This window comes from Lampetra fluviatilis, chromosome 8 (assembly GCF_964198595.1).
Source record: "Lampetra fluviatilis chromosome 8, kcLamFluv1.1, whole genome shotgun sequence".
Lineage (NCBI taxonomy): Eukaryota > Metazoa > Chordata > Hyperoartia > Petromyzontiformes > Petromyzontidae > Lampetra > Lampetra fluviatilis.
In genome coordinates this window covers 3,359,356-3,387,349 of record NC_136282.1, presented here as the reverse complement: position 1 = coordinate 3,387,349, position 27,994 = coordinate 3,359,356, and the positions used below count along the sequence as shown (strand labels likewise).

Below are 27,994 nucleotides of genomic sequence, written 5' to 3'. Positions count from 1 at the left end.
CACATTCAGAAATGTGGTTATATCCAGCACAAATCGTCTGCTTCAGTACATTAAATTGGTACCACAAAGTGGTACCAATTTTACTGACCCCGAATGGATGATGGGCTGAGACAACCACCCCCACAACCAGGATTTTAACTCACAGCCTGCAGATGACGAGCTGCTCGCTTTACGACTGAGCCACCTTTGCAGAAAGTAAACCTCTTAATATTTCACAGTAAAAGCACCCTGCTGCATCAAGAGCTGCAGTGCAGACACGGTGCAATCTGGTGTAACAAAGCTCGAGGACAAACATGCCATCTCACAGGCCAGCTGAGGCCACCCACCCTAAGCACAGGTCCGGCCTAACGCTTCATTAAAGTCAGGGCATGACACACGTACCTTTAAAATGACGGTTGGACTCTGCAATTGCCATTCTCATCAGATGCCAATAGCTCATCGCTGCCACGTGAAGTACGCATTCGAGCGGGGTGCTAAACATTGTGTGTTTATTGGGGGAGGGCAGGGCCTAAATGTCAGGACATTAAGGTGCGATTTTAATTAGAATAAGAGCTTTCTACTGAGATTGTTAATCTAATGCAGGCCATTAGCTTACAAATTAGGTGACCTCATAATACTATAGCAATAATTGTATTCCAACACTTTGTAAAATTAGACAAATTAGTCGAATACACACATCATAATTATCATTACTGGCTTTATTTCATGCACTTAAAAATACACCATGCTGGGTTTAACATACATGAAGTATGTTTTGTTGTTTTATTCAAATACAATTCCCTATAATCACCTGAATTCATTGTAATTATTACAGAAATTACATTCTTAAATATACAATGGGAATCATGAACCGAAGCATAATATTGCAATTATTAAAAGTTGCGATAATCTCTTTAATATTTTTCAACCAAAATGTATGTTAGTGTCAATACCATGTCACATCATGATATGAACACATTTACAGCCAGAAGTCTCAAAGTCAGCAGTGTTAGCCAATGGTCCCCTGAAGATGACATCACAGAACTATGTTTCATTCCCATCCATAGCCTCGTTATCCATATTTGACCAACCCCTTTAATTTGATCTGCAAAGTTGCTGGAGCATGCCAATCAAACCAAAATGTTTTTGCTCTCTGGAAATGTATTCAGAAGTTAAAACCCACACATTTAAAACGATGGCTTTTTCGTACATCTGTGACTAGGCTGAGACCGTCTCAGACCGAGTCAGCCCAATCACAATTATTTCATCAGGAGTGGTGGTTGCTCGGATTTGAACCTTGGACCTCAGCAGTGGCAGCTCAGTGCTCTGACAGCATTAACCTCCTCCCGAGCCACCAGCCACCTCGGTGTTTTTTTAGGCTACTTTGGTGTCACACTTCACACCTCTTGCTTCCCTCCCCACAGCATTAGCAGCTGTGTTCATAAATCATCAATGAGAGCGTAAAGTCACACGGACCTTTAACTTCTTGCAGACACTATCTATTCCAACGTGGCTAAAACACATCTACAGCATAAAAAAACACATGCGAGTGCAGCAATGGGTAATAAATCCCACAACCAGTACATCATACTGTAGAGTGCTCGTAATACAACTAATAAAGGCATACAATGCATACATCTACATATATTTAATTTACAAATTTTAAATTATATTTACAAAAAATCTGGTCTTCTCTTTTCTCTTCCACCATAATAATTTAGCGTGAGATTTCTTGTATTAAATATAAGACGTATATGTAATGTAAAGTTAACAGCATGACGTCAAATCAAATATGTTGAACTTCTTTCCCACCGTACATAGCCAACCAAGATAATAGGAAGTTCGGGAAAATCATGCACAATTATGCATGGACTTGCTGTACTGTCACAAGCACAGTGAAATCACGTTGCACCATTCCCGAGAGGAGGCGTGTGCTGCACGCACACTCATTGTTTACCCACTCCCACAACAAAGCATTCTAGAATTACAGCTGCCATATTAATAGGCAAGCTGACATCATCAGTGACAGCAAATTCAATGTCCACCCGTTGAAATGTTACAAAAGGCAACGTGCAATTTCCTCTGCGGCGCTCGAACGGCATATGAGCCTGCAAGCGGTTAAATTCGCAGCCAACTCGGAGAAGCATCCTCCTGAATTGAGAACACGGTTCAATTTCCCGTCACTTCACTCTCCGAATTGTTCTCTGCAGGGCTTGAGCCAGTGATTGTTGAGTTGTGATGAGAAGTTCCATTACCAGTGGACAGCTGCAGGGATTTCACACAGTGGCTGTGTGTGTGAGACACTCATCCCCTACGACTACTAAACTGAATTGCAATGGGTCACAATCCACATCACAAGCTTATTTTTTCAGTCGACTTGATTCTCCCAGCATTGTCTCTTCATATTTTGCAAATGGCATCCAAACAGGATTGGATAGCAGCACATCACAAGTGTAAAAAGCGGGTTCCAGTCAGGTAAGTCTTGGAAACTCATTCTTTGCGTCTCTTCAAGACATACAACCCCACAGCAAGTACCAACTTCTGGGAATGACTCCATTCAGGCGCCCCGATCTCCCTTCGTCAGCTCCTTTCATCCTCTTCTCCACCCATGTGACCAATCCCCTACAAGTCACTTTTCCAAATTCGGCTCTCCACCAATCAGATGTCAAGTTTTTTTTTAACCACCCTCCAATATGATCATGTGATGTCGGCTCTCCATGTGACAGGTGGCAAATGGGAATTGAGCACCCGATTTAAACTCGCACATCATAAAGACGCGGTGAGCTATTGAGTCCACTTGACATTCCAGGCCTAACGGGGGCCTCTCGTCTTGCCTGAATACCACACCGGACACAGTTCCACAATTTGCGATCCCGATTGGAGAGGTTTTCGATTAGAAGAATAGAGTCACCAATCCAGGCGAGGAATCGTGAGAAACGTCACCCAGCTCCAAGGAACACCTTCGACCACAGCTTCGAGGTGCAGTGTGGGTGCAGCATCAGTGAGTGGGAGATAGAAACGGTACAGAACTCTTGTGTTATCATTAAAAATGTACAATTCATCTGAAAGTGTGGCACAATCAGCATGTTTCCCTTTTCAATCGGCCAGTACTTTAATGAAACTCATTTATCACTTCTTTCTTCAGTAAATTAAGCCCAGCCTCATCAAAGGGCTAAACTTTAGTGATCAGATATTTATTAATAACTACTGTCCACTACTACAAGGGATATCAAATATTTCAAATGAGCCAAACACATCTAACAGGAGATTAAGAATCTATTTGCTTTCATTTTTTAAAACCAGGACAGTAACATTAGCGTCCCCTTAAAAATATACTGTATTCACGTGTGTGAATTGTATGGAAAGATCAATACAACTGCAATCAATATATGATAAATTATCCGACGGCTTAGGGGGGAAGGGGGTGCTGGATTAAAAAAAAAAGCCAGATAATCACATCATTATTTATAATCGCCTATTTTTGCACATTCTTGCATGAAATTATGAGTTTAACATGTAGGCTTTCGCTACCAATATCATCCATAAAAGAGGTTTTAGGGTTAGATCGCGTAAATATCTAAATTTGTCGTTAAAACCCGCCACCACCCGACACAGCCAACTAGTAAGGGTTGTCACATAAACAGAACGTGCAAATTCGTCACTAGAACAGCACACCGGTGTGTTGGAAAGCCAAGCCACAACATTTACAAACTGAGTATGTAATTATAACTAGCTTCATCAGGCGACAGACAGATTTGTGGAGAAGTCTTCCTGTTTCGTTCCTTAGAGGCGTAGATGTGTTGACCACCCTTCTGCGCTCTTGCACAATGTGGGGGGGGGGGGAATTACTGAGGCAACGTACATTATGCATGTGCATCATGCGAGCCCTTTGATCTTGTCCTTCCTGTCTTTTGTGTTTATTAAAATAGCCCTAACAACGGTAATCCCTATGGAAGTACGCTGTCCTTTGTAGGCACGCATTCAAATAACATATTATTTGATTATTCACTTCCACGCAGCACTAAGACGGTAGCTATCCAAACGGTTAAAGTTATTTTTATTTCTTTAAATTTCGATAAATTATCTAATTAGTCTTGGCCAGTAGTAGCTAGTTTTGCACAAAACTTCAACATTATCAAAATCAATTGAGTGTCCTTGTTGGCACGCGTGTTCTGCTACTGCTGACAGTTGCATTTGGGAGAATTTAATATTTCTCTGATGTTCTTTAGTCTCGTGCTGATCATTCGTCCTGTTTGCCCAACATAACATTTACCAGACGTGCAGTTAATCCTGTACACACCTTCTGTTGATAGCTTCGGTAATACATGTTTTAAGACTAGGCTCGAAAAAAAGCTGTCTCTGGTGTGGACCAATCCGTTTCAAAGACAATGCATATATTATCAGAGTATGTTTTTGTTTGCATTCTGACCACAAGTATTGTGGTTAATGCAGACATGATTCCTTGTAAAAGGTTTCAGTTTGGTGTTTTAACATTTTAACACAGCTGTTTTGTTGCCAGAAAAAAGGGGAAAACCTATTCTCATATTTTGGTACTGGTGTAATGCGAGCAAGGACAGGGTCACGTGAGTGTGGGCGGAGTCAGGGTCACGTGAGGAGGAGGAAGAGTCAGGGTCACGTGAGGGGGAGGATATAAGGGGAGAACTGGAAGGGGATCGGGAGTGGAGACAGGATAGAGAAGGGAGAGGCCACGCGGAGTGCTGGCGAGGAGTGGCGCGATTGCCACGAGGCAGGAGTCACGGCACCGTCGGCCAGCGGTGTTCATGGAGCAGCGGGGGTGTCTGCAGAGTGTGCGGGAGCACACGGAGCAGTAGAGTGGCTGCTGGGTGTGCGGAGTCACACGGAGCAGCAAGGGGGCTGCGGAGTGTGCGGAGCACACGGGCAGCGGTGTGGCTGCAGAGAGAGAGAGAGAGCGGAGGACTCAGACGACGTGCGGAGGCACGAGGCGGAGAAGGTGCGGGTCCGAGCGGAGACATCGCGGGGTGCGAGCAAAAACCCAATAAAGGACACGGAGAACAACATCGCCTGAGAGTCCTTTATTACACTGGCGAAGGAGGTCCCATGATAAAATAAATATCCTGTTAAAGTGACCACATTTACTGTGCCGTACTTACCACTCCAATCTCGAAGACTCTGCATGGGGTGATGATAGATCGGAGGGTGTAGAATTGGGAGGTGGTTATTTTAGAGTCCGAATCCAACTCCCATCAAGCTGTGATGGAGGTCTCCCGCCAGATCGGCCCTCGACCGTCGGATAATGTTGGAAGCCGGATAACTGCATGCCGGATAAATCGATAATTTTACTGTACAATTCCTACGTGTAAAGCTAGAAGTATGAGCTACGTTCTGCACGACAGAAGAACTGAGCACCGCCATCATCAACAGCCATGATCAATCCACTACTGGAGTTCTACCCGCATATCTCACGATCCTGTGATGTAACAATGCACGCGAGCTGATCCGAGCACTATAGGCCATACAAATGTAGGAACTAAAAAGACAACGCTGCTGAGTCAAAAAGGCATCTCATTGCTCAAGCAATTGGTGATGCAACACTCTCCTCACTGGCAGAGGCACAGCAAATTCACATGGCAGAAGCCAGTCTCTCCACAGGACGACGACTGCGGACCTACCACAAAGTGGTAAATATTTTACGGACCATGGATAGATGATGGGCTGAGTCAACTGTGCCACCGACATGTAAACATTACACTTTCCATTTGAGAAATTAGCAATTCAAATGTTAATTCAGTGACGATTACATCTTTTTTTTGACTGAGCTACATTAAATTTCACTGAAATGTTCTTCAAAATCAAAAGAAAACAAACAAAATTCAACGTATGTTAAAAAGTGCAGCGCAACTGAAGCATGAAGAGAAAAAAAACTGCGTTTCAAATCCGGATGCTATTTTTGTAACTCGTTCTGCGTACGTTTTGGCAGCAAACCAACGCAGTGAACGCGGCATGGTCTCACTCAATCAGAGCCATCCCTTTTAATGACCGCCACTAACTCGCGGGACCTTGTCGGTAGCAGGGGAACAAACGCGTGCCTAATCTCAGCTGTGAAAACCTCTTTTTTTTCAAAGCACCTTAGTCTCAGATTCCAGACACACACACAAAAAAACGAAATCGCCAGACTCTGTCGAGCATGAGTGCGCAATTCTCCAAGTGGGCACACTGGGGGTGGGATGAGCCGAGAGAGCGAACATCACCGGAAACACATGGGGATAAACGAAACATTACATGAACGACGCTTACGCTGCGCAACTGCTGATTACGCGAAGGCACGCAGTGAAAAACAACACAGCGGCATAAAACCCTTCGAAGGAGATGTTCATTTGGGATTTGCACTGGGACGAAAGAAAGTGCCTTGAGCTAAAGCACGAGCCAAGGGGCTTTCCTGGAGAGCAGTGAACATCGACAGCGTTATCCGGAATTATTGGCAACCTTTACAAGAAACCAACAATGGCTTGGAATGTGTGTTATGAAAAAGCAATTACAGTGCCCTGTAAAAGTCTTACAAGCGCATTAATCTATAATAATAAAGGCTTTAAATGCTTTTTGTTATCTTTTGTAGACACAACTGGATTGCATTATATGTTTAATACTGACATGTAGATTGTAAAAAAAACTGCTAAAACAGAAAAATGTGTTCAACACTTTGCAATTGGGAAGAATAATTAATGAGAAATTACACTCCAAATGTTTGGCTTATTATTTCCCCTCAACACATTACACGTGTGCATATAGCAATGTTGTCACACCACTGCTGGATGAGGACTTCCCCACACTGTGTGGATCGTGGGGGTTATTTGACCCTCCCACATCACTCTGGTCAGTGTGGGTGAGTGAAAGATAGGGGACCAGCACAGGGCCTGACATCACTCTCGACTGATTCTAGCAGTTGCCGACAATCAAACTCTGACTGCTGGTTTCATAGCGTAACACTAAACAATCTCAACTTATTTTTTATTTTACCAGATAAAGGCCCACTGAGCTGTACAGCTCTTTTTCAGAAGCGACCTGGCAACGCATGATAGCTCAATGAAATGGCTTATCATGTGGATATTCATAGCAGCCAAATACTCTAAACGCATGTTTCTAAATGTGGAAGGAAAAACTGGAGGATCTGGAGAAAAAGCCACGTGACCACGGGGAGAACATGCCAACAGGCATCAGGGTTGGGATTGAACTCACGATCTCCTGCATACCAGGCGAGGTAGTTAACGTCTCACTAACACTGCGTGTACGTTGATTTAAAAAAAACTCAGCAGCATAAACGCAGAGCAAGCGCATTGGAGCAGTCTTCAGTGAGAGTCCTTTGTGATAAAAACAAAGGCCGCGTGTGTTGTTTTCCACCGCTCTAAAAATATGATTAAGTGCTCCAGTGGTTACAGCTCCACTGTGAGTACTGTAATTTACACAAATTAAACGTGGGTATGCTGGTGGTGAGTAAAGTCACGAAAATACATTGCAAGGAGAGAAAGAACAGCCAGGAATTTGTTTATAGCTGTTTTAGTTGTTTAGTTTAGATGTAGAAATCCAATAATGCAAGTATTATTTTTATATTAAGATGTGTACTCCCAAACCATACTGTGTCTAGTTTTGTCCTTAATTCATGTGGCATTGGTTTTCTTATTATAATTAGTGCCTTTACCCTTCTGCGTGTATTTTTATTCTATCACAGAAGGTCTGCTGTGAAGAAGAGATGTGTATCTCCACGGGCTTGTACCTGAGTTAACTAACGATATCCATCTACATACCCCGTGTTGATGTGTTCATGTAGGGTGGCCTTACTCTGGAATATCGTTTAATTGTAATCCCCGTGCGGCCTCATCAGACTCAGGGGTGGCGTTGGGGCGCTCCATTTGTCTGTGCAAAGTGCAGCTCCACTCGTGAATACCTCCTCTCGCTCAACAGCAAAACCAAAACTCTCGCTCAACAGCAAAACCAAAACAGCGTAGAGATCCTGTGTTCGACTCACGGTTATGAGCAGGGAGTGCCATTCCAGCGAATGGTTCCCGGTGGTTATTTATTCGATTACAGATAGGATCTGCTAAGTTCACAACCCTCCACTTCGTAACCGATAAGTTGAATTCTCCTGCACTGTAATTATTTTCAATCGACGCTTCTACGAGCTACTGGGCCAGTGCTAAGCCTACAACTGTTTGCGCGCTACTGTGTATTTATCTTAGGTTCTGTCATCGGGCATAATCAGCATTTGTGTGAACTTGTCAAAGGGAGAAAAACACCGACTCAAATCACAGAATGAAGTTTGTCCACAGTGTTGTGGGTGTCTCTGGGTCACGTCTAAACACGTCGGGGGTGTCCGCACACCCACAACAGCCACAGACGCTGCCGCCCCTGCTTCGGAGCCAGCACAGCCTATCAAGGGACCAGAGCCTGGAATGATGGGAAACGGAACATTCCATGAAATGTTAATTAGGTCAGGCTCTTTGTTTGAGCTCATTAATTTCATATTGTATTTGCGACTGCATTATAAATTAAACCACGTCTTTAATTGAAAATAAATTACAGTCTTGTTTCATTTAAGTTGACACGCATTCTTGAGCTGCACCTTGAGGCGTAATAACGCCTCTTGTTCTGCTGCCCCCTCAGTGATATGAATACAAATCTGGGTGTTCAAAATATTTAAGGAGATTGTTTATATTACGTGTACCGTACAGTCCAGTGAACCAATATGTATTCCTATGTGATTGTGAACATCGTGTTGAATTAAATGTCACAGAGTAACAAATCCTGCCTGTGACAATAACAATTTGCACAATTTCCCAGATGAACACCGTAATAAATGTCTCAACATTTCACCAGGCGATGATAACATCTCTGGATTTTTCAGTGGAATGTAAATGCCCAAAGTTTTGCAAATGATAACTGAAAAGGACCTTATATGTCCACTTCATCGTATGTGACGGCAAGTGCTGATAATGCAGCAATGATGAGCGGCCGTGGGAATCGACCCATGGACACCGTAAAACAGGCTTAGTGGCTCACGTTCTGACCACGAGGGTGTCCAGTGGCATCTAACGTGACAGGCTTCACCGTGGTTTGTCAATGTCAGGGAAAAGGGCATTTATCATCCCGCAAACAACATTTATTTTACTGTACAAGCAATGTAAATGTATTTACACACACACACAACAATATTGAAGCGCGGTGTATAATAAGGTCCAATGTTAAACGCCAATATAAACTACAGCTCTGAGGGCCTTAATTCAATTCAAGATTCTCATTTTTTTAGATCAGCTTTTTGCGTTTAGTTTGTTGTCCTTCGATTAGCACGGTTGGCTACATACGGTGCAAAATAAGTTAAACATACATACGTACAAGATGTAAATCACTAATCGCCACTTGTTAACAGTACATGAGGTGGCACCGCAGTGGTTAAGGCACTGTGCTATGAACTTGGCAGCTTGAGTTCATGGCTTCCGCACCGCCCCCTCCACCCTTTCATCCCAACTGCACAGAGCAGCATTGCGAAGTGTGGTTACACATCTGCCACGACTGCAATGGCATGAGGAAGCATCTATCCGATAAGCAGATTGACAGAGAGAAATAAATAAAACATGCACTTGGGGAGGCTTCGGACACACAGGATGACACTCTCCGCTGGCATGCAAACAACTCCTCCAAGCACCGCGCGAAGGCACTCTGCGACGTCGTGGTGGGGGACACGTGGCTAAAGCCGCTTACTGGGCCAAGCCATGAGCTTCCATACAACCATTAGGTGGCCTCCTGCCGCGAAGTAATATAACGGTGTGGTGCCGTGCCAAATCGTATGACAGCCCTTCACACCCTTGCCGTGCCTGCTGTGACTGGTTAAGGCACATTTTCCATCCGTTGACATTAAGCAGGTTTCCTTTTGCTTTGATCGCATTACCCTTCACGTGGCTTTATGCAGACTGTGTACAGGGAAGGTGGTTTTGCGTGGCTTGGTGGGGTAGCTTGTTTTATTGCCGATCCAGTCTGCATGGCTCTGCGATTCAATTTCCACAGCGGGCCACCATTAAAGCTGCCAAAATACTGTGAAACAGATATTAAAGTGCGTGTTGCAATAATCACAGCAGCACTCTGCTGTGCGCCGGTATAACAGCCAGTGTGCTAAAGAAGAAAATGATCCGAAACAAAAACATAACCGTATTCTAGATTTGAAGTTTTCGTGACTGAAAGGGTCCAACAACTATTTTACTCCCTGCTTTTATAGTTTAACAGGTCGCCTCTGTACTGTCACTAAGCAAGAGGGTGCCACAGTGGGGAGATGTTAGGTACCTCGCCTGGTATACAGGAGGTCGTGGGTTCAATCCCAACCCTGATGCCTGTATATTTGGAGTTTGCATGTTCTCCCCGTGGTTAAGTGGATTTTTATCTGGGTTCTCTGGTTTTTCCCTCCACATTTAGAAACATTAATTTAGAGTATTTGTCTGCTATACATTTCCACATGATAAGCCATCACACGTTGCGCTATAATTTGCGGCCAAGTCGCTTCTGAAAAGGGAGCTATACAGCTAAGTAGGCCTTACCTGGTAAAATAAAATAAAAATTGAAAATAGTAGTTTAAGTCATCAACAACTTGATCTACATAAATGGATTTAATTTAAAAAAACGTACTTGTATAGTTGCATCATTTTCAATATGTCGACAAAACGGAAGTAAACTCTACATAGTACATTAATGAGTGATCCGGCCTCAAGGGGAAACATTTATACCAGGGTGACATTGCAGGCAATCTTCATTCTCTGCTACGAAGAAGGGCCACTGCCCGAAACGTCAACCATTTCTCTGGAATGCTCTCCTTGTTTGTTCCACGTGATAATTGTCAGCAGAATGCTGCTTGGGTCTACAGGCAAAAAACGGCAAACGTAGAATTGGGATATCATTGTTGATGAAGTCGATTAAGTGTTTATTATGTTTCAGTCATTGTAAACAGATCTTTGGTTGCGTAAATTAGATCATTTAAATGCGTTACGAGTTTTAAAAGAGTAACATTTTATTTCTGCAATTAAATTAATACGTACAGTTGCACAACAAGTATTTGGAAGAGAGTTGAAAGTGTCGAGTCAAGGTAGTACAGCAATTACATCCCCGTGACGAGTTATGGAGAGGGCGGCACAGCAATCAGACACGGTAATGCGTTTACTGTGCAATTTGCTGCCAATTATTTCAGGTTATTTTAAATTACCGTCAAAAAATAACGTACGGCTCCAGTACAGGACGGCTCCCATGTGGCTTTCATTAATAGTAACAAAGTTTCTCAGCTAATTACAGTCAGAGAATGAGCATTAAATAGGGAATACCCAGTGGTGATGGGGAACAATTATTTTTTTATAGATCATTGATGGTGGACACCCAACAGATTTAAGGAGTATTCTTAAAAACAGGTCAACACTATCACCTTATTAAATAACAACGGTGTTTATTTGTGAGTGATTACATTTTTTTTTTAATGCCCGTGCAAACTCTTGAATTAAGAATCCATCTTGGTAATTGAACATAGCTCGTGAATAAGAATTATCATTACCATCATTATCGGCTAGGCATCAGTGGCGCGGTGTACATTCACCACACTATAAAACCGAAAGCATCCTGAGATGCGTGGTGAGCAACATGGTGAGCAACATCTGACTTGGCCCTGGTGGGCTCTCCCTTTCACCGACCCGCGCGGCGAAGTATGGTCAAACAATCCCCTTGGCCAAAGTGGCGTGGGGAGACCTTCCTCCAGTCGTGGCTTTGACAAAGAGCTGCACATTTATTTATTTTACAACTCTCCTGCCACTCACAAAAAAATTAACTTTTTAGGACAGCTTGTGCCAAAACATCACGGTACCAGTGGCCATGATTTGAGGCCCAAGCTGATTGATAATTCAATATTCAATGAAATAGGAATTCTTCCTTTGTGAAACAAATGACTTCTGGAATCGTTCAAATGGAAAGCACAAAAGCCAATGGATTCAATGATATCTGTTTTCAGTGAATTAAAACGTAATCTTCATTATAATTTCATTATAAAAGTATATTCAAGTACACTGCTATATTACAGGAATAAAGTTGTCACCAAAAGGGAGCAAAAGAGACTGGATTTGAGAAAAGTGTATTGTAGGTATTATCGCATTGCTGCTATAGGTATTGGATGGCCTTCCATCTAATGAGCATGGTTGTGAAGATGCCAATGCATTTCAGATTAATAGCTTGTTTGAACCACTGGTCAGTCAATATATTAATGTAATGATAGGTAGCCTTAATGCGTCCATGAACTTGAGTATAAATTGTTAATATAACAAAGAACCAATAATTTAGCACTGTTATTAAATGTTGGTTATAACATATAGTTGAAATATTCACTCCCATCAGTGACTCAATTAACTATCGTGAAGTAGGGTCACAATTAGATTCCAGAAAAGATATAATTAACAATGTGGTGAATAGTAGCATCTCTTGCGGCGGCGGGGGCGAAGCGAAAGCATTAAATGCAAAATTCACGAATGAAGAAAACACGTATCTTTACACGTGTTATTTATCTGCATGTATTGTGAGCCTGACATTGTTTTGTATGAATATATAAACGAGCATTGTGAATTCATATCATTAAATCGATGCACTGTTCAACCCCGTATTAGTAAATTGCAATTCTTAGTGAAAACTCAAAAACTGCAATTACTAAAAGTCATCCGTAATCACACGCACAATTACTGCAATAAATTACTTGCAAAATTCACGAATGAAGAAAACACGTATCTTTACACGTGTTATTTATCTGCATGTATTGTGAGCCTGACATTGTTTTGTATGAATATATAAACGAGCATTGTGAATTCATATCATTAAATCGATGCACTGTTCAACCCCGTATTAGTAAATTGCAATTCTTAGTGAAAACTCAAAAACTGCAATTACTAAAAGTCATCCGTAATCACACGCACAATAACTGCAATAAATTACTTTCGTAACATTGCCTTTGTTTGCAAAATAAAATTGCATGTTATGCACACACAAGTACATAATTTCCAAGCTGCTCCGCTTAGCCTGGAGAGTGTTAGGGCCAGTATTGTTAGCCAATTAGGGCTGGTACAGCACATGATGGCGTGATTGTAATGTGCAGTGCTCGAAGCACTATGATCCTGCTCACCGTACTCGCATGCACACGTACTACAGGTGCGTCGCGTAGCAATGTATCATCCCAATAACTTGCATTGCCCCAACTTGTCCCAGGAGAGCCCTTTGACATGTTAAAGTTTGGCACTGAGGCATCCATTGCTGGCAGGGAGACAAGGAAATGGAATTCAAACTCGGATCCTGCTGCTTCAAAGCACACTCAAGTCACCAAATGTAATATATACGGATGTTTAAAGCCACGAACAGTGCAGTTTGAGAATGCCAGCTGTGTCGTGTTTTAGTAGTGTCAGTGGAAATGCTTATAAGTGTTTGCACATTACAGATGATATTTACTTTCTTTCTCATACATTTCAAATAAGATGTTTTTGCGTGCACGTGTTATATGGGTATCTCAACGGACTCACGTTAAATTCGGCCAACTTAGATAATTGAATGATTGATGGATATCCATACAATTTACATTATTAAGTGTATGAAACACACCTGACATGGGAAACATGTTAGCGTCTTGGCCAGCTCTCTATTCCCCACATGTGAATTCAATAGTTCAAGGATGCACTCAGAGCCCAAAAACAAAAGGAAATAGATTGTATGGCAAACAAAGCAGAGATGGAATGAGGAAAGAGAACAATGGGGCAAGGAACATGAGTTCTGCTATTTCCTTTGCATTCTGTATGCATTAAACCAAGTAGCACAAACCGCGTGTATTTTGAAACGAACCTTTTTAAAAATGCCACCACCAGTCGTCTCTATTGTTAACATCTTACGATGGAATCAGCATTTGTCAGTGAAACTCTTTTGCGAGGCTTCATTGCTTCTCTGCCAAAACGGCAACGTTCGCATTTGGTAATCCACACAACAAAAAAACTCTTGGCGTTTAGGCTCGCTTACATTCTGCCGTGCGTGCAACATTCTCGGCCAAAACTGGGGAAACGTTCTTTGTACGAAGCAAAGAAGCATGTGTGTATGTGCACGTGCGTGTTAACGTGCATGTTAACGTGCGTGTGCACGTGTGTAGCAGTAGTGTAATGGTTAGCGCGCTGCGCTACGAACACAGCGACTCGAGATCCATTCCTGCTCACAGCCAAGACCAGTTATGAGTATCTGACCTCCTCGACCTCCAATGAGTATCGGATGCCATTTGTAAACAATGCCACTAAGGAGATAAAGGTGGTTGGGTTTGGTGGTGCCTCCCCCCACCTCCCCATGTACCGTATCGGCCTTCATAGGTGCTCGCGAGTAGCACTTGCCCTAAGAGTCTGTGAAGGTTATACAGGGCACCTTTGTCTATGTGTAGGGCACGGTGGTAAGCGCACTGCGGTACGAACCTGACCACCTGAGTTTAATTCCCAGTCATGATTAATATCAGTAACTATTTTACGAAGCAGTCATGGGCCTCCCCTAGTTCGACGCAGCCTTAAATAAGTACCTGGTGTGGTTTATTCGCAGTCACAACAGCCTTACATAGGCTACATGAGGAACTTTGTCTTAGTTTGGTGTATTTATACGTGGAGCAGTGATGAGGTGGGTTAGCTCACTATTCTATGATCCCAGAATTCCAAGTTTGAGTTTAACTAAACATCCCCGTAGCAGCAAAAAAGTTAAGTCTGCTTAAAAGTTAAGCTTTTCCAGAGCACCTACATGTGCCCACTTAAAACACACCTCTGGTCCATGCTACTTACTGCAAAAGGGGGATGCAATTCTGTACTTTACAGTATTCGTGCTCGTACTATACCATACTACATTCTTCACGAAAAAATAACTCATCATCAAAATGCAAAATACTGTCTTGCCCAGAGGGTATTTGTGCCTGTCCGTCACAAATATCTGCAGAGCAGATATATAAAGGATTATAAAAGCAAATGCAAGCACTGTGTTTTTGGGCCGACGACTTATGAAAGGATTAGAAAGTCTCTCTTCTTGTTTGGAAGAGTACAGCAACTCGTGTCCCGTTGGGACAGCATTACAAATGTATGAGCACTGAATCAGTTGACCCGCACATAACAACCCCCATGGTGTGAGACTGCTACACAATCCAGCTGCAGGAGCGACGACACGGGACGGATCGGGTTGCAAACTACCCGATCATCAAATTACACTTCTTCGAGGATGTGGCGAATAAGCACAAAATAAAATAATACTGCGCAGCAGATTGCACTGCTCTTACCAGCAGGTGTATGACATTTCTGTTTGTCATGCGCAGCAAATGCCCAATTCCCAAACATGCACCACCAGCAGCAGCAGCTACAATACAATACTGCAATTTCAAATTGTAAGCTATCATTCCATTGACAGAGCAGCACCGAGGTTATGGCCTCACAATCAAGAGGCGGTGAATTCAAATTCTGCCGAGGGGTCACCTCAATCTATCACCCCCCTGGGCCAAAAGAAATGCCACCACTTTTGAGGGAACTTAACAGTGGTCGTCCTGTGGATAGACTGGCCCCCACCATGGCAACGTGGAGGATGCGAACAGCCTCATGCTCATCTCAGCAGGGATACACTTTTACTCGACAATAACGTTGATGATGCACACTCGAAATGAAGGACGTGGGCAGGTGCTCCAAATCGAGGGCAAACACATTTATTATGGTCAATCTGTAAAATGCAACAGCACTTGTGTCACACACAGCAATCTTCAACCGAATCGCCATTAACCACGTGACTGGTGTACAATTCCGGTTAATCAATAACCCTTCCAGCCACCCACAGGCCCAACTCAGTTACCACATGCTGGTGTACACACGTGCATTGATGTACTGCACAGCACATCAGGACTTTCACAAAGCCACACTTTACTCCCTTGCTGCACTAGGAAATAATTTAAAGAGTGGTCCATTCCTAATGTGCCACATTGATATAATGTGAGTTCAGTTGCAACAGCATGGCGTACATTGGGGGGGTTGTCCTTCTGTTACAGAGTGCAGTTTTTCGAGTTCTGGCAACATGCTGTGGTCAACCTAATCACCTATTGCAGTGGTTTGTGAGTCACGACTCTTGAAACCAACAATAAATACAGTACTCCCTCGTGCACAAGGTGTGGTTTGCGAGTGCAAAGTTCCCATACAGTGCGTGTGCCTTGGGTAATTTAAACATTATGACTTGCGACAACTTTCACATCTTTACCTATGGAAGATTAGCTTGGTCTCAAATGCATTTCTTTTGTTGAGAGCCCTGCTTATAACGTTCAAACCAGTATTGTGCTGTTTAGTTGTTTTAGTCTGTGTGATGAAATCAGGAGGTACAGAGAAGACGTTAAGCACTTATGTGGGAGATAACTCACACACGTTCTGCAAATCCTTTAACTTTCTACCTGTGCTGCCCCCTACAGTCACGTTTTTAAAAACACACAAACACCCAATGAGATACATTGTATTTATGAAAACTTTAAAACTGTAAAAACCAAACATCAGAGTTATATTATAACTGCTGTATATTTAATATATAAGTCGCATCATAAAAGTACAATAAACACGAATGTAAATTTACGTATCACATTTAAAAGTGTACGAGCTTGCGTGAAATTGCAATAACACCCATTACTGAAGCGTGGCAAATCCTTCAGACGGACACGTGTGCGTGGTGTAGGCAATACACATACCGTGTACGTGCTCAAGTGTACACCTGCGAGATTGTGGATAGCTCAACTCCGAATGACACTCACACTGCGGCTGAAATATTCTGGCGCGTATTATTGAGGCACAACTAAGAGTACGGTGGATAGTTTGGCATCGGCTGAGTGACAAGGAAAATATGCCACTCCTTTAAAGAGGTAATTCAGTATCGTACCACACACACTACTACTACTGCTGCTTGTGAAACAGATCATTCGTGCGGCTATCACTGCACGTATGGTGTGACTGTGTGTGTCTTGCTCTAGTCGGGCAAAACTTGAGAGATCACATCTGGTAGGTATCAATACATTTTTCAGGAATTATTTTCCCTATAATTACTCATTAAATCACTGGTTCATGCACAGCCCAGCGTCAAACTAGGTCCATCCACTCACCAGGTGTCATGCAGCGGTTAGCGCTATGCTGTGCTACAAACCTGGCGACCCGAGTTCGATTCCCGCTCACGGCCAACACCAGTGACAATTATCTGAACCGGTTCTGGACCTCCCCGAGGTCGACTCGGCCTCAAATGAGTACCTGGTGTGGCGTGTAAACATCGCCAATGGTGAAGAAAAGAGCGGTCGAGCGTGGTTCTGGCCACCCACTCCCTCGTATACCGTCCTTGCCTTCATTAGGTGCTCGCTAACAGCATTATCTTTACAGCAGCCAAGTATCAAACAAAACAACTGCCACGCAAACCCTTTCACCACAATGGATACCGTATCTTCACTTCCTGGCCATGTGTGTGTATATGCAACGCACACAATAGAAAACGAACACAAACATGCACGCACATAAATCAAAGAGACACAAACACGCCCCCGGTATTGCCCTTTAACAAAGAGTGTTGGGGCAAGTGCTGTTCGTGAACACCTACGAAGGCCGGCACGCCACAACAACGAGGTGGTTGGTCAACAGCACGCACTGCCGAATTTGTCTCCCCCAGTGCTGTTATTTACACACCATCCTTGCAGACACACACACATTTTCATGTTATTGTGATATACATGTCGATACACATAATGCACCCTTACATTGCACACAGACACGTAACGTAATTCCCATTACAGATGCGATACAAACGATGCTGATGAAACTCCTGTGTCATGCAGATTGTAGATTTGTACCGTTTCAAAACACTAACACACGTGCTCGTACAGCAGTGCCGGTGCTGCTGCTGTGCCCCCGAGTTCTGCGTGTTTAGATATCTGGCACGTAGATAGATTCACTGGGACGTTCAATGTAGTGGAGCTCATTCGCCCAGTGTCCAGGGCAAAGACTCATTATTCATCCACTACCATGCCGCGCAAGACAGACTCGATCACTTAAACCTTCGCTGCATTAGATACATTAAAAAAAAACCTGGCACCGGAGTTTATACATTCACATGTCCGGCCTGGGTCATTAACACCCCTGGCATTACGTTCGTTTCACGAATTGGTCCTCCATAAAACACGAATAATTATTTTCCACTGGGTTCATGTATTCAAACCCCAACACCAGGCCGGTTCATATTTCCTATAATGTACATCTGGTCGGTTTCAATAAATTGTCAGGAATTGTTTTCCATATACACTCATTAAACCACTGGTTCATTCACAACCCAGCACAAACTAGGTCCGTCCGCTGACCAGGTACGTCTCATTCATTCAAAGTCTGGCACAAAACAGAAACCTCGGTTTCATTAACTCGGATCCTGGCTACAAGCAGGCCTTATTCATTCAACAGGACAGGGTTAAATCATTTGCAACCCAGAAAGAATGAATCAGTCTGTCTCCAGGGCTGACTGGATGCTCCGAAGTTCGACTTGGCTATTATTACTCATGCTTCTTTTAAGCTTTACTGGGTCGCTGCTCTTATTCTACGATTCCTTTATTCGATGCGAGCTTGAAACAGCAAGCAGTGGAAACCTGAACCTGGCTAGAGCGTCCCCGAAGGTCGATCCCGTCACAACGGTATCTGCTACACAATACCAGGACGCACTTTACAATTGAACGAGTTACTTTGGAACAATTTCCGCATTTCTAAATCAGTCAGACGTCAGAGTACTGCAAATCCATCCTCAAACGGAGCAGTCGAGCGCAGCGCTCATCTCCACTGCTTGCAATTCCACATTTCCATGACGGGATTCAGTCTCTACACACGACCCCCGTTTCAGTGTCCAGCATAAATGTAAACAGGGTGGCCAAAAAATAAGGATACATAGGGCGATTTAATTTATTTAAACAAATCACATAGGGTTATTTAATTTATTTGAACAAAGCACATAGGGTTATTTAATTTATTTCAACAAAGCACATCGGGTTATTTAATTTATTTCAAATGTCCAAACTGACTCGCATTAACATTAATGCATGCATGAATTCTCTTTTGAAATTAATTTCAGGACTTTTTTTAAGATCAGGTGTGATATTTGAACATTCATCAATTACGTTTCGACTCTATTCCTTCACTGCGTTGTTCGTCGAGTTTCGTAAACAATGGATTAGAGGTCACCTGGCACAAAGAATCATAGATAATAGATAAAATACTGTATTCACTTAAATAATAAAAAAAGTGAAATGTTGGAATGGAAGTGTCACGATTATTTAAATATTCATATGAGTCGTGACGTTTTGGCTACACTGCATATTATAGCAGTTTTAATATCCAGGTAAGCTCGAGATTTGTGATTCGCCCGTGGCGATGTGTCACTACGCAGTGTAAATTATACTTCAAACTTTCATAACACCGAATTTCATTTTCACAAACTATATCGTGTATTTTAAAATATCACGTGGATTGCTACAACCCCTAATTACAACCGCATCAAATGAAGCCATAGTAATATCAACTACTGTACAGTATTTTTAATACATACACACCCAGTTTAAAATAGAACATCGTGGTCAGCTTAAGGCTGAGGACGGAGCTGCAGCACTTTAGTTAAATTGTCCAGTGAATCGACTGAAGATGAAACCCGGCAGACTGGTCTGCAGTCTGGGCAAACCACTGCCCGGGGCCCTCCAAAGCCCCCCACACACATCCCTCTCACTCCAAAACACTCCCTGTGCCCCCCCCCACACACATCCCTCTCACTCCAAACACTCCCTGTGCCCCCCACACACATCCCTCTCACTCCAAAACACTCCCTGTGCTCCCCACACACATCCCTCTCACTCCAAAACACTCCCTGTGCTCCCCACACACATCCCTCTCACTCCAAAACACTCCCTGTGCACCCCCCCCCACACACATCCCTCTCACTGCAAAACACTCCCTGTGCCCCTCCCACACACATCCCTCTCACTGCAAAACACTCCCTGTGCCCCCCACACATATCCCTCTCACTCCAAAACACTCCCTGTGCCCCCCACACACACACATCCCTCTCACTCCAAAACACTCCCTGTGCCCCCCCCCCACACATCCCTCTCACTGCAAAACACTCCCTGTGCCCCCCACACACATCCCTCACTCCAAAACACTCCCTGTGCCCCCCACACACATCCCTCTCACTGCAAAACGCTCCCTGTGCCCCCCCCCCCACACACATCCCTCGATGGCATCCTGCACGTGCCCCCCCCCCCCGCCAATTCTTCGTGACCCCTATCTCCTGCACACCCCACCACCACAACACGTGCCCCTCGGTCGCTTGCAACACTGCCCACCCACTTTGCCCATCTCATCCCTCCAACACCACCACCAACACCCCCCCAATCACATCACTCGTGTCCATCCTCCTCCTTCCCCATTCCACGTGGCTTTCTCGTGCACCTGCCACTCCCACCGCTCCCCACGCGGCTTCCTCCCTGCTCGCATCCCCCGTGCACCTGTCCCCCCACCCCCCCACCATTCCAATACCACCTCCCTCCCCCGCCCCAGGGTGTCCCCCTCTCCACCACCCCCCACGCACTCACCTGTCATCGTAGCAGAAGTCAGCGCCCAGCGTGTTCGCGTAAACTCCCGCGGCCAGCAGCGAGCACAGAGCCTCCCCGAGTGCCCCCGGAACGCCGTTCCTCGCCTCCATCAGCATCGTCTGCAAGTTCGTCCTCGTGGTCACCCGCAGCATCAGCTGCCACCACAGCGCCTCCCTCCACTCACCTCCTCGAGGAAATCCCAGCGGCGAGATAGCGGCACATTCAAGCGGCTGTGTGTGGGCTTGATGAGCAGCGGGGTGGCAGAGGCGGTCCCCCCCCACCACCTCGCGTTGAGTCGATACAAACTTCCTGCACGTGCGGGGGGGGGAGTCTGTCCACAGGGTTCTCCACAAGAACCTCCCGGCGTGTCCTCTCTCTGCGTATCGCTCACCGAGTGAGTCTCTTACTGCGTGTCTCTTACTGGATGTCTCACCCTGGATGTCTCCCAGAGCCTCTCTCCCTGTGTGGTCTCCCCCAGGGCCAGCTCTCCCGTTGTTTCTCTTGAAGTCTCTTCCCAAGGGTGTCCCCCCCGGAGGGGGGGGGGGGGTGTCCACCTGGCTGCCGTGTGTTGCACGTGTCCACAGGTGTCTTCACTGGGATTCCCGCATGTGCTTTGAGAGCACTATTCCCCCTTTCTCGCCGGGTGTCTCTCTTGAGTCGGTCACTTTCCCAGGCACCTCCCTTAGAAAGTTTATCTTGAGAATTACTCTCCTTTGACTCGAAGTCTTTCTCCCAAAGTGTCTCCCGTCTCACGGAAGTTGCAGCCGCCCCTCTAGTTGCCTTGGCAATCTGTCTCTTCGGGGCTGTCTCGATTGTGAATCCTGACAGTCCCGGTTCTCTCCTCTCTTGATGGTCAACTCTCCTGGGCGTCCCTCGACAGCCGCGGTTGTCTTTTGGCAGTCACTCTCGCGGGCGTCCCTCTTAAATGCCTTTCTCCACGCGTCTCTTCTCCCGGGGGGGTCTCGCCCCGGCTGCTGTGGCTGTCTCGCTGCCCTCGGGGAGAATCTGCCCCAGTGGGCTACCCTCGGGGGTGGACACCGCAGCTGCTGCCCCTTGCTGCTGCCCCCCGAGTCGGGGCGAGGGTCAGCACGTGCATAGCTCCTCCTCCTCTTCCTCGCGTCCGGATGCCCCCACGTGGATCACACGTGGCCACGTGCAGCTCCAAGCAGCCGCGCGCGCACCACACACACAGCGACGCACGCGCTCGCTCAAAGGCACCACGCACGCCGCCGGCTCGCCGAGCGCGCGCGCGCGCGCCACCCCGCCGTGCTCCGCTTATAAAGCGAGCGCGCGCACGCCCGCTTAGTCAGCCCTGCCCCCTTCACGCCTTTGACTCCGCCCACACACTCCTAGCCACGCCCCCTCCACGCCCTTATCTCCGCCCACACACTCCCAGCCCCGCACCCTCACGCCCTTGTCTCCGCCCACACACTCCTAGCCCCGCCCGAGACCACACCGGGCCCTCGTCAATCAGCCCCCCCGCCCCACGCATCTTTGTCTCCGCCTCCTCCGTTTTGACCCCCCCCCCCCGTGTTGTCTCCGCCCACTCTCCACTGGCCCCGCCCACAATAGTTTCTCACTAAAAAAAAAGCAGCGATTACGACGCCTCGTTTCCAATGTAAAACATCTACAAATCGAGTTGTCATTGCCAAACTTTCCCATATAAATGTACATTTGGCGATGCTGCGTTGCCAGAGATGCACACGCACAATTGGCAGATAACTCAACGCATTCGTCCATAATTATGTGACCTTTAACATGATACATATGGTACGTATGTGTATATAAGACGACGTTTCAAACACATCCCATTAATGCGGACTACTAGGAGTGAATTATTTCAGCAGGAGTGGCTTAATATTAACAAACTCTGGACCGTTTTTTTAACTTTCAGTGTCTGATCAGTAGAAACAGGCATGCTTAAACCAATGGTAATGCACTGCCAGATATTTATGGGCAAATATCCTCTATAAGAAAGACATGGGTAATGATTCGTATTATATGCAGCAGTACGTTTGACCAGAGATGCCACAATATTGTTTTTCAAGATAGGATTACATTGCTGATTTCCACGATAAGCCATCTATCCTGATGTCAACTTTGTAATTCTATGTAACAATTATAATGCTGTAATGCAATTTGTAGCGCGCGCAATATTTCACGAACATAAATGACCGTGTGACTTCGAGGTGTGGAGGAGCCAAGTTCAATATCGCTCGAAATCCAAGAGACTGAGGTGGCCTTCAAGAGAGAGGCGTGGTGGGTGGGTGGGGGCTTTAAGAGAGAGGTGGGGACCTTTCAGTGACCCTTTAAAGTCGCTGTCGATTAAACGCTTCTGCGAATATGCAGCAGCAGCGGGATGGCGTTCCAGATGGCGGGGGTGCCACGGAGAAACGACGCCTGGCAGTGACCATAATCCTGGTCCTTGTTGTAGAGAGGAGGAGGAGGTGAGGAGTCGTGCTTCCTGCTGCTGTTCTGCAGAGTTCCACAGTGAGCTGTAGTGCAGGGTGACAGGAGCGAATAAGGAAGATGCGTCGGACAACTGAAGGCAGAGGGCGCGGTGGTGGCACAGGGATGCATTTAATTTGTTTAGATTGTTTAGATTATGTGGCCGTTTGAAATGTCCACATGATAAGCCACATCATTTGTGGCCAAGTCGCTTCTGAAAATGAAAATAATAGCTCAGTGGGCTTAACCTGGTAAAATAAAAGTAAATCTTGACTTAAAGCTTTTGTGACTGCAGGAATTCATACTCTTTGGGTCTTTCGGTAAAGTCGTTTTTTTCTATCTACGTGACTTTATCGAAAAACCCAAAGAGCATAAAAAATAAAAAAGTCGTTTAGTTTTATTTGAAAAAAAAATATTTGCTTATCGGATTCCTCCAGTATAAATAAGTATTGTGATTTAGATTTGATTCTGGCCAGAGATATTGTAGCTGCTGACCCTGCTGGTGATGATGGGAGGCAGGGGAGGGAATCTAGCCGAGGATGACGCGGGCGATATGGTTTTATAACCGTTGGAGTTTCTTTTACAATGTTAATGTACTTTCAGTACAAATACTGTATTTTACTGAAATATACAAATATTGTACTGAAAGGGGTGACATGTCTTCTAACCATTGAACATTTACAATCTTTATAACGCACATACTGTCACGCAAAAATTAAATGATGTAATTCATTCAACTACGAAAATTATGAAGTTAAATAATAGCCATGCCGCCAATCACTGAAACATATATAACAAAGCACTAATTTAATGGGTAATGGCTTTTTATTTGTAACTTTAAACATTGCGCTTTTGATATTTTCTAAATAGTTTGCTAGGAAATCATATATATATTTGAAATAACCACCACATCGGGTCACCCATCGTCGTAGTAAACTTGTATATCTCACAGCTGTGGTCGAGATCGTGCCTTAGAATGCTGTGTGCGTGAGTTCAAGTTGTTGCTTGGTTAAGTAAAGTGAGAACTCAAGAGAAAATAATAGTCTCATTTGCAACAATGGCCTTACAACGAAACCGAAAACAATACAATATTACATTTAAAAATATATTCAGTGAACAAAGTTGGCTCACACTTGTAAAAAACTATGAGCAGTAAAATTAAGTTCCAGAAATATAAAATGATACAGAATACAGTCCGTCAAATAAAACTGCAAGTGAAGTTAGATAGAATCGAGTGGTGTGTGTTTTATTATAGCGGTCTCGTGTGGCTGAAGGGATAACGCAAACGAATGCAACCATGAATCTACAAACGCCGCGTTCTTACACGCGGCGTTCGATGAACGTCCATAGGCTGCATGACTCACCCCGAGTGTGGAGGGGAGCAAGATGTTCATCCCTACGGGATAGATAAAATTAGTACCACTTAGTGGAAAGCCATCTGTTGATGGACTTACCCCTCAGAGCTGTAAACATGAGATCTTGTTGTGTATAGTTTAAAAGAAGATGATGCTTTGAGTACACAATCTAAGCGAGTGGACCGGAACAAGTCAGTCTTCAGAGCAACATGGTGCGTAAGCTTTAATCACAAAGGGAGTGAAATCAAACCTTGATCAACATAATTGTCAGCGAGATACAATAAACCACCACCTGATGTCGCAACTGGCAAACCAATAAAGCTCAACTACGTTCTATAGATGGACTTCATCGTGCCATAGTAATGTGGAATGTTACCCACTGGTTCAGGACCGCCAGCGGAGATGGGGACTGCCCAGCTCTTAGTTTGAGCCAATGGGATGTTTGGTCCATACAGTATACATGTTTATAAACGCGCATCTATTATAATGTAAATATTAATTCAAAACGTGATGTGAAGAAAGGCCATTTCCCAAAACGTCGTTTGTTAAAATAAAATCCTTTTAAGGCAGCGTTATTGACACATCCGTTATGGGTTTTTTGTTTTTATAATTCACGTCGTTGTGGAGAATATAAATAACATAGATCAACATACAATACCAAATCCTTTCTTTTACAAAACCCAACGGCCCCACGCCATCTGGGGGTGCGTAATTGCACCAGCATTGATTCAATTACAAACTCTGGACCAAAACTCTGGACTCTGGAACTGTAATAACCTAGGTTATTGCGAGTGCGCAATGTTCATATGGAAGTTGTTCAGCTGGCACAGCAGCAGGCTTTCGAGTTGTGAAATGAGTTTCATAAGTCAGGTTATAGCCTCGCCTCCCTGCATATCCTGTGGGGGGACTGCTTCATGCCATTGGAAAGTGTAATTATAACTTCACAGCATGGGTCCACGTGGATGACCAGGGCCTCACGCTCCTTTGAGCGAAGGGGGCACACTGACCCGAGTCAAATGTCGGTGTTGTCTATGTGGCGATGATGTACCTCGCGTTCACTACGCTGTATTAAATGTCACTGTATTTCAAATAAACATGTGCTCATATAATAAATGCGTCGCGTAGGGTATTCATTGTGTAGACACCATTGGGTGCCTCGCTCAAACGGGCGAGCTGCTCGTTTACGAAAAGACTCCCCTCTGAGAATAGGTCTTCCCCTTTTTTTCGGGCAACAAAACAGGTGTTAAGATGTTAAACACACCAAACTGAAAACTTTTACAAGGAATCATGTCTGCATTAACCACAATACTCGTGGTCAGAATGCAAACAAAAAACATATTCTGATAATATATGCATGTAATCTTGACTTAAAGCTTTCGTGACTGCAGGAATTCATATTCTTTGTGTCTTTTGGTAAAGCCACGTAGATATAAAAATAATAAAAATAAAGACCCAAAGAATATATGTATTGTCTTTGAAACTGATTGGTCCATACCAGATACAGCTTTCTTTCGAGCCTCTTGTCTAATACCGTTTGAGACGAGGCTCGAAACAAAGCTGTCTCTGGTGTGGACCAATCAGTTTCAAAGACAACGCATATATTATCAGAGTATGTTTTTTGTTTGCATTCTGACCACAAGTATTGTGGTTAATGCAGACATGATTCCTTGCAAAAGGTTTCAGTTTCGTGTTTTAACATCTTAACACAGCTGTTTTGTTGCCAGAAAAAAGGGGAAAACCTATATTCTCATATTTTGGTATTGGCAAAGGAGGTCCCATGATGTAGCCGCTCCCCTCTAGTGGACGATCTGTAACACTGCAGATATCGTCTTGGAAACATTTTAACGTGGCACAGAATATAACTTGCTTAATCCGCCATCTCATCCTGCCATTCGCGCTCCTAATCTGAGCCAAGCTAAGTATTCAATATGCAGCCCAACATGCAACAAATATGCAATTAAAAAACAATCCAAAAGTGATGACTGGCTTCTCTAGCAGGGCAATTAAACTGTGAATTATCATACGATTAATTAAACAAGGCAGAGCAAAAATATGCATATGCATGGATTATAAAACACACATCATACACGTCTGTCTTCAAAAGTACATAAATACTGATAATAATGTTTCAGGTGGAGCGGTTAGCAGTGTTTGGGTGCTAAGAACCTGGCTACCCGAGTTCAATTCCTGGCCAAAGCTTACAAACAGCAGAGAGCGATATCTGATCCGATCCTGGGTCTCCCCCTATCACCAACTTGCACAGACCTGTGCGGTGAAGTATGGTCAAACAACCTTTCTTGGATGTCTACAAGGTCGATTTAGTATTAAAGCGAGCACATGCTCTTTTATGAAATCAACGTTAACACTGGGGAGACGAAGTGGCCAAGCGTGATGCTGGCCACGTGACTCCATCATGTGCTGTTCCAGCCTTAATAGCTGTTCGTGACAGCAATTGCCCCAATAGTCTGTGTATTTTATGTGTCTTTATTTATGCCCATCGCAATGTAAAATATCACACCACACTAGGCTACACATTGTAATGCAGGTAAAACATATACTGAGCTTGCAAACACATACTTTGTTTAATTTCAGGAGAAAATATGTAGAGTATCCTATAAATATAATACATGCACTCTTTCCAATTATTTTAGTCAAAAAGTTGTGAGTGCGTCTTCTAATCCGATATGTGGCATGACACATGGTACCTGGACGTCCACATTTACAATCGCGCTCAGTGTCCAATCTGTCTATAGCCACTTCTTCTTTCTTATGGCTGAGGTAGATGCAGAGCAACAACTCGCATTTTTACATTCAGGTGGTCAAGCCGGATAACAGCGTCAGGAGTAGCGGAGTGTATCGCTCTGATTTCCCTTCTTAATTGTGGATCGGGGCATTGCGTCGTGTTATGTTGTACGCTCTGTTCTGGATGACCACAGTGCCGGATTATCCGAGGAGGAAAAGTAGCATATGCTATGGGCCCCGCGCTAAATGCTTTCAAGCTACCAATTCCGCTTCAGTGATTCTGCACTGGCTCTATTACTATAGTACTATACTGCCTTCAACTTTTATGAACGACTGGGTGTTTATAAGATTAGGGATTTGTCGTATTATCTGTCTGTATAGCAAATAAAAAATACAATTACTTTACTTTGCAAGCTAAAAATTTGCGTTTTAATATTTGTATTTTTTTATTTATTTAGGGTCCCTTTATAACATATGCTATAGACCCCGCACTAGCTTAATCCGGCACTGGATGACCACAGTCGCACACTGGGGAGTTTATAATTTTCCATTCGTACATTAGGTATCCGCATCTGTCATGGTTTGTTCGGATACGGTTTAGGATGGACCACGAGCTTCGTGGGAGATCAAATCCAGGGATCTTCTTCGTGGGTCTTTCACAAGGTGTTTGTAACCACTCAGAATATGTGCTACTCAGTTCTCTGAACGGATTTGAGCAAGTTCTAGACATGAATGTGTTTACCAACACTGTTCACCAACTAATATTTTAATTGTATACCATATACATGGAGACACAGGATGGAGTTCT

At 44.3% G+C, this 27,994-nt stretch overlaps 1 protein-coding gene across 1 annotated transcript in view; it reads right to left on the bottom strand.

Moving 5' to 3' along the window:
- TMTC2 (transmembrane O-mannosyltransferase targeting cadherins 2) overlaps window positions 1–21,893 on the bottom strand; it is a 273,918-nt gene extending 252,025 nt beyond the window's left edge. Inside the window, exon 1 of the mRNA XM_078858886.1 lies at window positions 20,642–21,893. Within this exon, the coding sequence (XP_078715012.1) occupies window positions 20,642–20,793 (152 nt within the window). The 5' untranslated portion in view covers window positions 20,794–21,893. The remainder of the gene's footprint in view (window positions 1–20,641) is intronic.
- Between the last annotated feature and the right edge of the window lie 6,101 nt (window positions 21,894–27,994).